We start from the raw sequence: 14,836 nt of genomic DNA, 5'->3' as shown, positions 1-14,836 counted from the left end.
ATGATTAACGAGCTGGCCAGAAAGAGTGTGCAGTGGCAAGAACAGAAGCTTGCCGGCCCCACAAGGCAGCGAGTTTTTGTTGTGGAAGAGCAGGAACAAAATCCAGTTGTTGTGGATTTGAGTAGGAAGATGGATGTACTGTTGGCTACGCTTAGCCGACCCCCCACCTGCGTGCACTGTGGCGGTGACCACAATGGAAAGGATTGTCAAGCAGGTAGCCCTTTCTCTGGAGATGGGGTGGAGATGGTCAATTATGTTGGGGGGTAGCCAAGATACAATCAGAACTATAACAACGGCAACCCCAACAACTACAACTCCTACAACAACAACAACAATGGCAACTACAGGAGGCCTCAGCACCCGAACCTCTCTTACAGGAATTCAAATCAGAATGTGCTTCGACCTCCTAGCGGATTTGTTCAAGAGCATAGAGAGCAGGGGCTTGGCATGCCTCCATACCAATAGCAAAATCAAGGGCCAGTGCAACACCCTAAGGAATCTGACGAAGTGATCACTCTTCTGAAGGAGATCTCGGCTAGGCTTGCCAACAACGAAGCCTTCTGCAAGGATTTGAGCAATCAGGTAGCTCGGATCAATAGGGACAGGCAGGAAAGGCCACAGGGTTCTCTCCCGAGCACAACGGAGAAGAACCCAAAGATCCTGAGAAAGGATTGAGTAAGGGGGAGAAATCGGGTTCTCCTCGGTTTTTAATTCAAAGTTTGAACAATTTGATTCTGCATTTTCATTTCTTTTTGTGTTTATCTTGTTCTCATTTTCTTTTATTGTTTTGGTTAATTGAATTTTGATCTCGTTTGTTTATTCACACTGTCAAACTTTGTTCCCCCGCACTCTATTAAAAAAAACGAATTTCGCCCAACCCGGGCGAGTTAGGCACTGCCCAGCTCGCCGGGCTGGTCAGCCAAGTCAGCCGGCTCGGCCGACACGGGTTGTCCGGGATTTTGAAATCCCGAACAAAAAAAAAAGAGAAAAAGAAAGGAAGAAGAAACAAACAAAAGAAAGAAAAAAAAAGAGTAAGAAAAGGGGGGGGGGGTGACTCATCATCCCCTTCCCCACCTTCTTCTTCCCTTCTCTCTTCTTTCTTTTTATTCTATTCTTCTCTTCTTCCCTTCTCCTTCTCCTTTTGCTTATCCAAAACCTAACCCCCCAAATCCACCATTCTAACCCGAATTCGAGATTTAAGGTATGAACCTTTGCCTATTTTTGATTTCTAACATGTTTCTAGGCTTAGATTTTAGCTTAGGGTGATAATTTTTGAGTTTTAAGAAAAACCTAAGTTTTAGGTTTCTCTCTCTTTTCTTAAATTAATCTCTTGTTTGCTTTTAAATTCTTGATTTCCTTACAATTTCTGTTAACATAATGATTAATCTATAGTTTGAGTGTGATTTCTATTCTCAATTTGTGGATATTTGGAGAAATTGCTCAATTTGGGCGAAATCCCCATTTTAGCTCAAAGTTCAACTATTCAAATTATAGTTAGAAACTTGTCAATAGAGTTGTGAATTGCATTCTTTTTATGTTTTAGTCATTGGGTATCTCCAATTTTGCATGAATTTGTGAATTTCGGGTAAAACACTTAGGGACCAAATACTTATGGTTTAGTCCCTAAGTGCCTAAAGCTATGATTTTTGCCTATGAATGGTTTGTTTGGGGGTTTATGTTGAAACTTGTAAATATGTCCTAACTTTCCCATTTTTGGTCTATTCCTCAGGAACTATGGGTCGGAAAGGCAAAGCTAAGATCGTCGTCGAGAACGAAGCCGAATCCGAGGTCGAGTTCGACGAAAGCCTCCAAGCTAAGTATGATCCACCCTTTGGTCTTATTGATGAACGTGAGGGAATTTTGTACGATAGATTTTCCAAGCAAGACCTTGCTACACACGTAGTTGTCGATCAAACCTTTTTATCGAGTCTAGGCCTAAAGAAGGATTTCAATGAAATCCTCAAATTCCACGGCTGGTATAGACTAGCCACAACACAGACTCTGGTTTATCACAACTTTACTATAGAATTCTTGACCACTTGGAAAAAAGAGCTACCCTTGGGCGGTGGGAAGCATTCTTTTAGGCTAAACGGTAAACCTTACCGCCTTGATGCTACCACACTAGCAGCCCTAATGGGAGTTTATAATCACCCAGAGGCGATCTCAGATTTTGAGAAGCCTATAACAAAAGATATTGCTTGGGAACAATTGACAGGCGTATCAAAATTTGACTCCCAGACTGCTAGCCCAGTCGCTCTCCGAGACCCACTTCTCAATCTCGTTCACAAGTTTGTGGCCCATAACTTGTTGGGCAAAAATGAGAGCAATAAAGTCTCAAAGACGGAATTGCTCATACTATGGTGTGTGGCCAACCACAAGCATGTGGATAATGTTAAGACCGTATTTGAAGGCTTCTCAAGCCAAACGAGCAGGAAACGTGGTTCTCTAGGTCTTGGGCACTTAGTTACCAACCTGCTTGAGAGCCAATTCAAAAATTTGGACAACCCCGAAATTGCTATTTACCCTACTTTGCTTAACTCCAAGTTTTTGGGGAAATCTACTTTTCAAGAAGTCTTAAACAGGAACCCAACTGGAGGAGCAAGCTCCAGCGGAGGGGGAAGAAAAAGAGCACGGGGTTCACAGCTACAAAGGGACGAGGAACCCGAGGAAGAAGAACCCGCGACAGCAGGAGACCAAAGGGAACACCAAGCGCCGGGGACGGAGGCCCAGTTCCAAGCCATCAACACCATGATGGCAGAAATGCGAGATCTTAACCTACGGACCTTTAACACTGTTAAACAGATGGACCAACGGTTCACCAACTTTGAGCAGAATATGGACCGAAGGCTTTCGGATCTTGAATACGTAGCGGCAGATTACTGCGAGCGCTACAACATGCCTTGGCCATACCCCCGGCCGATCAGTATGTTGTCTTTTCCACCCTAACTTTTTACACTCGTACTTCATGATTTATGATGCAATGTTGGAACTTATTGCATATTTTTAGTGTGAGGAGGAGGGGTAGACAAACTTACAAAAATTGTATAAATTTTAAATTTTTGTTGCGTCGTGTCTAGTTTAGTTTAGCGTTTTCGGTTTTTGTTTATGTTTTTGCATGTTTAGGACCTAAAACCGTGAACCTCCTTCGAATCTAAACTTCGTTATTTGTCTTTGAGGGCTGAGAACCGAATCTAAAATTGCATGACAACTAGCTTAGGCGTAGGACACAACTCTTGTATCTGTAAAAGCATGAGCTACAGTTTGCATTTAGACCCTACTTTTGAAGAAATGCTAAAATCATTACTTAGGTAGATAACTTAATAATTGAAGGCATGTGATATTAAACTTGAGTTTGGGGAAAACTAGTAAACACAAAATTGAAACCCAAAGAATTGTGAGCTGAATTTGAGCCTAAGATCGAACATCAAAAAGCTCTTTTCTTGACATTTTTGTGTGAATGCTTTGACTTGTGGAAGATTACAGATTTTTCACCTAATACTGTGTTGAACCTACATGCAATGATTTGAGATGATAAACGATGAATCAACCTCATTAGAATTAACCATTTTCTTTACCTTATTTTTTCTTTTTCATCCACTCTAGGAAGCCCCTTTGAGCCGACATTTTTGTAGTTTGTAGATTTTTCTTTCGTTCTAACCCGTTTTTACGAACCACAACTTGGTTCGTTACTTAACCTTTGTTTTTGCAAAGCTCGAATTGAGCCTTTGTTTTCCTCTAGCGCTCTATCTTTGTTTATGGCGTTACAGTAGCAAGCCAAAAGGCTAAGAAGTGAATGAGCATCACTATCTCAAAAAGAAAAAAAAAGAGAAAAACAGAAAAAAGAAAAAAAAAAGAAAAGAAAAGAGACGAACAAAAGGGAAAAACTTCATTCCCTAATTCCTAAAAATAAAAAACGTCTCAAGAAAACATCCCAAAAGAAAAAATAAGGGATGAATAAAAAGCTCAGTCACTTCATATTTGCTAAAGCCATTTTAACTTTGTTTTTGTAGCGCTAGAACTTTTAACCTTTGTTGTACCTTTAACCCTCTAACCACATTACAACCCCAATTAGAGGCTGTTTTTGATATCATCGGAGTCATGTAGCATAGTAGAGGAACGCGGATGAACGTGCAAAATCAACGTAATCCTAAGCAAGAACATAAGCCGAGAGTAAACACTTTAGCCACCAAAATTGTGTGAAATGAGTGAACTACCTATGGTGAGGTGTTTTGCTTAGCGATCCCCTCAAGCTCGTTTAATTGAACATGTGTCCTTTTGCTTAAAACTATGACCTATGATAATTGAAATGCAGCTTTTGGATATCGTGTCTCTACTTTGTATTTCCGAATGCATGTAGTTACAGATGCTCGAAATTGTGTCAAGCACCTAGTCAAACCGGGAGGTTTTCTAGCTTGCTTGTGATTGCGAGTTTAGTTTTTTTTAGTTTACTTGGGGACAAGTAAAGTTTTAAGTGTGAGGAGGTTTGATAGGGGTCAAAAACCCCTATCTTTGGGTACGATTTTAGGACGGGTTTTAGCGTCATTTAGTTAATAAGCGAGCAATTCTCGCATTTAAATGCTTTTGTGTGAGTTAGTTAGAAATTGGAAACGTTTTATTTACTTTTCGTTGTTTAGGCTTGTTTTATGATCAATTTAGGCAAATACGGCCAAAATGGCATGCATATTATAATTCTGTTATCTTTTGAAGCTAATTGATCCGTCAAAAGTCGCACCAAACGAAGCGTTTTGCTCAAATAAGCGATTGGCGGGTCAATTTAGCCCTTGGACTAATGTTGTTTCGAGTTTATGTGTGTGCAGGTTAAAACATGATCAAATTTCAGGCAAAAATCGTGTCTCGGGGACCCCCGGCAGTCGCTCGACGAATTGAGCATCGGCGCGCAGCCCGGGCGCTGCTTGGCGAGCAGCCCAGGCACTGCCCAGGCACCGCCCAGGCACTGCCCAGGCACTGTGTCTGCTCGCCGAGCAGGCCGCCAGGCGCCTGCTCGGTGAGTAGGGGGCTGCTCGTCGCGAGCAGCCCTACTCGCCGAGCAGACCTGCGGGAATTGGTCAAAAAGACCAATTCCGCCCCCACGATGGACCCCACGACTTCCTACATCAATAAGGACATAAATAGGATTTTTCCAATGTAATTTAGATATCTTTCGTTTTTGTAAATTATTTTAGCTTTCCCCTTGTAATTCCTCTTCATCTTCTCCATCTTCCTCAACCTCCATTGAAGCTCCTTCAAAGCTTTCTACCGAGGAATTACCAAGGTCCGTCCTTAAGATTAAGTCGTCGGCTGCAGAGTAAACAGGTTCCCTGAAAGGGATTTTTGTATCTCCTTTTATCTTTCCTTGTTTGTACTCTTTGATACAGTTGCCGAACTTGACTTATTGTGTCTTGTGACAATTATCTTCGCCTTTAATAATAATTTAGCTCTTGTTTTGTTCTATGATTATTTGTTTAATCTCTGTCTTACGCTTTATTCAATTGGTTTAACTCATTCAAAAGCCCCAAAATCTAGTAGGCACATATTGCGAGCTGAATCTGACCTAGTTAGAGCCTAGGAGATTGACGACCTCTTAGTTGATTAAGCGCCAATTTACTGAGCCTTAGACCTAGTTTCGGCCTTAGGGAATCACGCGCTAGGAACCTCAGGAGGGCAAGTAGGGTTAATCGCCTTGAATACAAGTGACTCAGATTAGGTTTTTATTCAATAGACTTGATAATCTATCTTTATTATTATCGTTCATACCATGTTCCTTCAAATAGTTTCATTAATGAAAGATCAATTAGGGGTAGAGTAACTTAGTTAGGCTTAGAATAACTTAGCTAGAATTAGATAATTTAGTTAGAATTAGACAACTTAGCTAGGATTAGCATAATTCAACCTAGGAGTAGATTAATTAAACAAACCAAACTCAAAACCCCCTAAGCCTAGATAACATCCGAGACCGAGTAGCTTGATACTTGCAGAAATAAATCCTGTGGACGATAACCTGGACTTAAACCAGAAATTTATTACTTGATAACTACGGGGTACACTTATCCCTTAGTGAGGTTTCACAGAAACCGCATCACCCCCCTCCCGGGTCTCCAAATGGTTGCCATTCTGGCCTTCATGGCGACCGTATTTATTGTTCGATCCGAAAGAAACCGACCAACCACGGTTAGCCCACTGTTTTTAGCAATAGGATTGGAGGAAGGACCACTAAGATCGAGGGCCTCCTCCTCCCCGTCGGAAAGGGACAGGTTATTTAATTCTTTCTCCACCCCAGCCATATCAAAGCAATGAACCTAGATGATTCAACAACAACCAAAGGACAGCAAGAGACCTCAAACAAGTAGCAGATAGAAACACAGCAAGCAATTCAACCAAAACCACAGCCCAGGCACTAATCAAGAGCAAACTGAAACAATACCCAAAGCAGAACAGACAAGAACAACAATGGCTCAATACAGCCCCTGTAGAACGCTTAACCTGACTACTACCCACAGAATATCCACAAACTTTAAACAGAAAGACAAAACAGCACAGAGCCGATCCCAAACCAATCAGCAAACGAAACCAGAAAATCAAGAGAGGCAGATAACTAACCGCGTCACCACAAACGGGTGAAATACCGCCGGAATAATCACCAGGTGCTATAAAAATGAGAGGCGATCAAATCAAGATAGCCAATCCACAGAATCCTCGCCGGACTTAGCAAGAGTCGACGGAACTGAAGACGAAGATGGCGCAGCACAGGGGAGACGGCGAAGGAAATCCCAGGGGAAACAAAGCGAAACAGTAAGAAGGAACAAGCTCTCACAACGTCGGTGGCGGAGGAGGGACAGCCGGACTCGCGGCGGCGCTGATTCGCGACGGCGAGGGCGGCAGAAAGATTATACGTTGACGGCGACGAGTGTGATTGCAGGGAGGTTTTCTTTTTTGCGATTTTGGAGCGTCATTTTCCTTGAATTTAGGACCTTGAATTAATTTCAAGAATCATTATAAAAGATATATATTTTATTCCTTATTCTTTAACAATTCCATATTGATTAAAAAAACAAATTTAATAAAACAATTTGAAATTAATATTTTAAATTTCACGAAATGTTTGTATTCAAATCATAGAAAATACAACATAAATTTTTCAACTTTTTTTGTTAAAAAAAATTCATGTCAATTTATATTGTTATTATATGTTACTAATGAGTAGATCTGTCCACGGACCCGGGTACCCGCCTAGTCCCGTGTTCTTTGCACCGTGCTTAGACAATAAAAATTGTTCATAGGCCCAGTCCGGTCTAGGTTCGCTAAAGCCTGTCTATTTTTTGGACGGGCTTAAGATTATTAAAAATAATACGGACCAGCCTAGTCCAGCCCGTCTATTAATATTAATTAATAAATGTATATATTTATATATTAAATATTTATTTTAAAGTATAATATTTATTTTTTATAATTAACAATTTATATATATATTTAGATGGGCTTGAGATTTGATTTTTAAGCCTAGAGCCTGCCTAAATTAATAGTGGGTTCGGGTGGGCTTGGGCTGAGCATTTTTACCTAAAAACCCGATAGACCCGGCCCAACCCGACCCATGGACAGGTCTACTAATGAGTGATAAAATGACACAAAATAAAGTGTAGATGACATTATTCACGACAGAAGACATTTTAATAAATTATTTCTCAAATTGATCCAACTTATCAATGTTAGGGGTAAATTTGCTATTTGTTGCAAATGTTAGGAATAAAATTGAATAATTTTTAGACGTTAGAAATAAAATTGCTCATGGCGTTTGGAATATTTTTACACCTTATCCCGTTACTAATTGAATCTTTTTACCAAATTTGCAAATCATTGTTAATTTTTCTAGAAAAGTATTTTATTTATTTATTTATTTTTTTGTCGAAAACAAATTCAAAGTTGATTTGGTTAACTGATTTTTAGCAGATTTTTCTGATCTAGTTGCATTTTTTAGGCTTTTAGATCTGAGTTCAGATTTTTGTGGTATTCAGTTATTTTATAAGCCTATAAAAGTCACTTTTGTTTTAAATAAAATGTGAAAAACACGTGGTCATTCTTTCTATCCTTTTTTTTTCTCTATTTCTTTTTAAAAAAATCTTCAAAAAAATTATAAAATTTTGAGTTTAGGTTTAAAAAATATATGTTCAAACCGAAAAATCGAATTCGATCAGATTCAATTCGGTTCCTCTTTTTTATTCGGTTCAATTTCTTTTTTTTTATTTTTTTATTAATTCGGTTTAATTTCTGATGTAAACCGGTATAATTTCTTTCCTTTATAGAAAAAAAAGTATCTCAACATTATCATTGGTTAGATTTCAATACACCTCGTCCAAAATTAGATTCACTTTAGTTCTATAAGCTTAATATATCATTTGTCTCGTAAAAAATTTCAAAAAACTTGATTCGCTTTCTAGTTTTACAATGTCTTATTAGTCACATAAACTTACTTAAAATGTCGTAATTAAATCCCTAAATGTAAAAAAAAAAACGTTATAAAGATATACAAAAAAGAAAGTTAATTCGTTTTAAACATTCAGAATCATAAATTAGACCTTTATTTTTTTAATTTTACTTAAATCTACTCTAATTCTGAATTAAACAATTTCACAATTGTTTTTTTTTCTCTAATGGCACAAAAAAAGTATACCAAATCATCCTTTAATTTTTCTATATTATTATTAAGTACATGTTTGTTTTCTGATTTTGGTAAAGCTAGTAGATTGCCAAGGGGTTTATACATATTTGGAGATTCAACCTTTGATGTGGGAACTAATAATTTTTTAAATATTCCAAATCAATTAGAAAGGGCTAATTTCCCATTTTATGGGATTGATTTTGCTTTTTCTATTCCATCTGGCAGGTTCAGCAATGGCTTTAACACCGCGGACCAAATCGGTATGAATTACTCCCTTCGTTTTTTATTATTATTTATCAATTTATTTATTCTTGGATCAGATGCAAAAATATTCCAACATTCATAGCCAGAAACAATATTATCATGGTAAATTTGATAAAATTAGGGGTAAAATTGCAGTTAACCGTTAATGTTGAGGTAAAAATTGCATTTAACTGTCAATATTAGAGGTGGAATTGTTCATAACTGGTAATGTTAATGGTATTTTTTCACCTTATCCATTTATTCTTATATGACGTTTTATATCATATATGTACATATAATAATGTTTCTTAAATTTGCCGTTATTTATATTAAGAGAGATGTTTTGTATTAATTAAAATAATCCTGTAACCAAATCATAGTAATAATTAAAAAAAAATCGTATGAAAAATAGAGTAATATAGTCCGGTTTGCCAAACATAGTCTCATGATTCTTCCTTCTTTTGTCTGCAATTACATCCGAAAACGACTCATAAGAGAAGAATTAGAGGTAAATCAATCATTTTGATATTATAATCAATACTTAATTGCTTTAAACGATATATGAAAAAAAAACGGAGAGAGTATTAAACAAATCTTGAATCTATAGCTAATTATTATTTTTTAAATATGAATTAATAATTTGAATATTATGTTATGATAATGTTGTCAGATCCGGATCAGACCAATCGGGAACCATCTAGGTTTACGATTTGGATCATGTTGGATTTGTTAATCTTTAACAACCAAGTAGAACCGGGGTCAATCCGGGATCTAGGTTGACCCGGGTTTTATATTTAAAGAATTTAAAAAAAGAAATAGGTAAAAAAAAACCATTATTTTTTAAAAAAAATTTTGGATCTTTACTTGAACTAATAATAGTTCTATGTGAAACCTGTTGTAATCAGACTGAAATATGATGATACTGAATTAATAGTGCTGATTATGTTGCAAATGAATAAAAAAAAAAATCAATTTCCAAGTGATGTATACCTACTTTATAATATATATATAATTTATTACGTCATCCAAATGACTAACCCGGATCATTTGGTTAAACCAAGTGAACGTAATCAAACTATAAATCTGATTTGATATGGGGTCCGATTCTCACAACATTTCTTATGATGAAATTAATTAGGTTTTGGTTTAAATTTGGATAGTTAAGTTACTCGGTTACCGGAGGAGTCCAGCTTCTTTTATGGAGCTTGTTGTGGAACGTCGTCGAAATTTCAAGAAGTTAATTATTCAAGGTGTTAACTTTGCATCTGGAGGCTCTGGAATTCTTGATTCAACCGGTGTAAGCCTTTTTTTCACTTTCAAACTCATACAAAAGTCTGAAGAACTTGTTAATTAAATAAACTAAATAATTGAACTAGTCAAGGTTTATCGCGGTACAAAAGAAAATATTTTATTATGAATGAATAAGATATTGAGAAATTGTCCATACATAAAATCAGAATTCTTGATAGGACCTTTTCCACCTAAAAATGAGTCTTTTGTTTAGAAGTAGGAGTGGCGTAGATTATTCAAGAATCGAAGTCAATTTGCTTTATAAAAAGAAGATATCAATGAACTTCTATGAAATGGTTTCACGGGATTCTGCCAATTGTCTTGACTGTAGGATATCATTGAAAAATAGTCATTATGCTATCAAATGCAAGGTCGCTATAAAGTTCGGTTATAAAGTAAGGGATTTGATAAGTGTCCTCTTTAATGAATGCATATACATACAGATGGGTGTAATACCATTGAGCGAGCAGTTCCGACAATTTTCAACAGTTCGAGATAACATAACGGAGTTTATGGGTCCGAAGAACACGGCAAAAATGCTTTCTGAATCGGTGTTTTTAATTAGTGTCGGAAGCAATGACCTATTTGCTTACCAACACGCTCAAGGTGCTTCTAATAACATTACTCAACAACATCTATACCTTCAACTTCTTCAACAAACTTATCAAACTCATCTCCGGGTATATATGCTCATCACAACCCCATTCTTTTTCAAATGGAAATTTCAACAAGTTCAAATACAATTTCACACCAATTTCACCAAGTTTCACATAATTTCACCTCTTGTGAAAGTGACTGAAATTTTCTGAAACTCGTGTAAACTGATTAAAACTTTCATGAAATATTAAACTGCAAGGCTGATCAAATTATACAGTTCAATTTCAATAGATTTAAATGCGGTTTTATATAGTTTCACTCAATCTCACATATGAAAGTGGTTGAAATTGGCTGAAACTCGTATAAAATTGAGACCAATTTATTTCTTATGCTTAATATGTCAATATTCGGTGACAATGATAGTAATAATTTAATTCTAAGGTTTCAACTTTCATCAAATTATAGTTAAGGTTCAACAAGTTCAAATACAATTTCACACCAATTTCACCACATATGTGGAAACTCATGTAAATCTGATTAAAACTTTCCTAAAACATTAAAATGAGAGGTTGATCAAATTATAGTTGAGTTTCAAGATTTTTAATTGAAGTTTCACCTAATTTCACTAAATTTCACCTTATATGAAAGTGGTTGAAATTCACTGAAACTCTTGTAAAATATGTGACAATGATATATTGATTTATTATGGTTAACAATGGCAGCATCTGTATGACTTGGGTGGACGCAAATTTGGGATAGTGAGCATTCCACCAGTAGGATGTTGTCCATTTGAGCTTTCTTTGAGTAAAAGTGGCGAATGTGTGAAGGAAATGAATGATTTGGCTCAATCATTTTTCAATCTCACTCATTCCATTTTACTTAACATGACCTCCCAACTTGAAGGAATGAAATTTTCACTTGGAAATGCTTATAAAATCACTTATGATTTCATTCACAACCCACTCCTTTTTGGTAAGCTATGCTTTTAATTACATTTATTTTCTCTTTCATTACACTCCTACTGATTATTTTTCCCTAATTTCATAGTTATTAGTAGATGTTTAGGGATTAAGGACTTAATTGAACAAACTTTATTTCATCAAAATTGAGCACTTTGTGTAAAAGCTCACTGCACTCTACACATTTATGGACACTCACTATAATTATTTTCTTCCAAATTCTAGATATTTGTATAGCTTAAGAATGTCTAAAAATCTAGATATTTAAAGTTGGTGGTGTCGTTTAATATTTGGCTTAAGTAACGATAAATGGAGTGATTTTAGATTTAGGTAATGAAAATCATAAAACGTAACTCTTACCTGAATTCAGCGGTAGAGAGTGGGCGTGATGGAGCACCCCAACTATCGGGAAACAGCGGTTGTTCCGTCTTTGCCACCCTCCATCTTCATCTGTTGGGTATTAATTGCACAATAGTGTTCACATGGACCCTGATGACCAAATGAATTCTGGTCAATCACCGTTAGATCTAGGCTGATAAAAAAAACATGGAATGGAGATTCAAAACATCTTAAAGCTTATATTTAATCATCCTAGATCTAACGGTGAATGACCAGAATTCATTTGATCATCAGGGTCCATGTGAACACTACTGATTAACTGCATTCGTGTTAGATAAAGGGTGGTGGGTCTTTTACTTTTTTTCTGATCTTAGTCTAAGATAAAATGGCGTTGTTTTGATATGGGTAATCGCAAAAAAAAATATTTACGCCCCACCTATCTGGATTGAGCTTATCTTTTATACTCTAAGTAGTCAAAGGTTGATAATAATGTTCACCTAGACTTTGAATCATTGTAAGATCCATGCTTATTAGAATCCTATGGTGGGGATTGAAAGCATTATAAGTCTTCGGTTAGTGGTAAAAGTCAATGGATGAAAGTCAAAGTCAAATATATGGCGGATACCCTAGCGAGGTATTCCCATACACATTCCACACCCGTCACGAGTAATTTTTTTGAGTCCATACACATCACATACCTTTTTATACATGGTGCGAGTAATCCCATTAGGATCAAGTAGTGTTGGGTACCCGTTACCATCCCTATCCAGGTGAACACTACTACAAATGTTGAACCCGTCATGTCCGAGACTAAAATTTCTCCATGTTCAAAACTTGATTAGAGGTTAATCATATCACTTTTAAGCAATTTCAGAGCGAAAAATCTGCTGGTTCCAAATACATATCCCTTTTCTTATCCGGCACATAAAAATATCTCAATTTATTTAAAATAATGTATTGTGCGAGATAAGAGGATCACAAAAAAATTAGGTTTGTAACCTATTATAATATTGAGATATTATTTGATTTGATAGGTTTTAATGAAGTGAAAAAAGCATGTTGTGGAAATGGAAGATTCAATGGAGAAATGGGATGCAATACAAGTGCAAGTATTTGTAGTGATAGAAAAGACCACTTATTCTGGGATAGCTTTCACCCAACTCAAGCTGCTTCTAAATTAGCTGCCCTAACTTTCTTTGGTGGATCTAAAAGATATGTCACACCCATGAATTTCAGTCGATTGTTTACTTAATTTACTAGTAATTTATCATATTTTTGTCTCAAATGTCACATTTCATAACCTAATAAACTATTCACAACATTAGTTCCCTATGTACTATTATAAAAAAAAAATAAACAATTTTGTTTTATATCCTATTAGAATATAGCTTTTCAATTAGTTTCCCTTAATATAGTAAACTTTTCCTTTTAACAAATTCTAAGTTGAATGCAATCGATACAATACCAAATGTTATCATATGGTTGTGCCGGGAAACTGTGTATAGGTTTTTAATTTTTTATGTAAAAATACCAAAAAATATCATTTTAGTATCCATAAATCACGAGAGATCACCACAAGCACTATCTGTCAATGAATCTTGGATCCGTCATTAGCCATTAAAAAGTATAAATGGATGGAAAAGATGGAACCAATGTTGAACCATATGCAGAAGATGGAATATTATTTGACACAAATGACTTCATGTCTTTAGAAGCTTTACGAAGTGCTTCCTACAGGACTTGGGGTATTAATGGAAATGCTTGTATATATGACAAACATTCATTTTTTCTTATAATTTTGGTGGGGAAATTGAGAAAGAATTGGGACAATTAAATGGCCATATGTTAAAAGAAGAGATAATCTTCAAGAACTAAAGGAAAGAGATAATCACAGCATTTCATTCTGTTTGACATAATTTCACTCAATTTCACCTTATGTGAAAGTAGGTGAAATTTGATGGAACTCATGTAAAACTGCTAGAAGTATTCTGGAATAAGAACTCCAAAGTTTCATCAAATTATAGTTAGGTCAAATGACTTTCACTCAGTTTGACACAATTTTATTCAATTTCACTTCATGTTATGTGGGTAAATTGGCTGAACATCATGTAAAACTGATTAAAATTATTTTGAAACATTAAACCTAAGGTTTCACCAAATTATAGATAAGGTTCAACATGTTGAAATACAATTGCACCTCGTGTAAAAGTGAGTGAAATTGGTTGAAATTCATTTAAATTGATTAAAATTGTTCTAGAGCATTAATTGCAAGGTTCATCAGATTATAATTGAGTTTCAACAGGTTTAAATGCAGTTTCACATAACTCCACTCAATCTCACCTCATATGAAAGTGGTTGAAATTGGTTGAAACTCATGTAAATTTGATCAAAACTATTCTGAAACGTTAACTCTAAGGTTTCATCAAATTATAGTTGATTTTTAATACATTTAAATGCAATTTCACATAATTTTCATATGGGGTGGGTTGAGGATTTTTCTTTATTATTTTTAATGTAAGCGCAATTCCGCAATTTTTTTTAAATAAGGTTTTAAAAACATGCAATTTCACTCGATTTTCACTCAGTTTCATACAGTTTCACTCAGTTTCACCTCATGTGTAAGTGAGTAAAATTTGTCGAAACTCGTGTAAAACTTATTAAAATGATTATGAACATTAACTCTAAGGTTCATCAAATTATAGTTGATTTTCAATAGATTTAAATGCGATTTCATACAGTTTCACATAATTTTACT

General features: G+C 35.8%; 1 protein-coding gene across 1 annotated transcript; it reads left to right on the top strand.

The window, feature by feature from the left end:
- On the top strand, window positions 1-13,333 carry LOC136208005 (GDSL esterase/lipase At5g55050-like). The gene is made up of 7 exons (XM_065998861.1): window positions 1-214; window positions 1,730-2,449; window positions 8,731-8,913; window positions 10,057-10,193; window positions 10,630-10,866; window positions 11,506-11,755; window positions 13,116-13,333. Exons 1-7 carry the CDS (start codon window positions 1-3, stop codon window positions 13,331-13,333), a joined length of 1,959 nt encoding a protein of 652 aa, XP_065854933.1.
- The last annotated feature ends 1,503 nt before the right edge of the window (window positions 13,334-14,836 follow it).

This window comes from Euphorbia lathyris, chromosome 10, assembly GCF_963576675.1.
Source record: "Euphorbia lathyris chromosome 10, ddEupLath1.1, whole genome shotgun sequence".
In the NCBI taxonomy this organism is placed as follows: domain Eukaryota; kingdom Viridiplantae; phylum Streptophyta; class Magnoliopsida; order Malpighiales; family Euphorbiaceae; genus Euphorbia; species Euphorbia lathyris.
The sequence above is the reverse complement of the archived record's forward strand: the minus strand, read 5'-3'. Positions and strand labels throughout refer to the sequence as shown.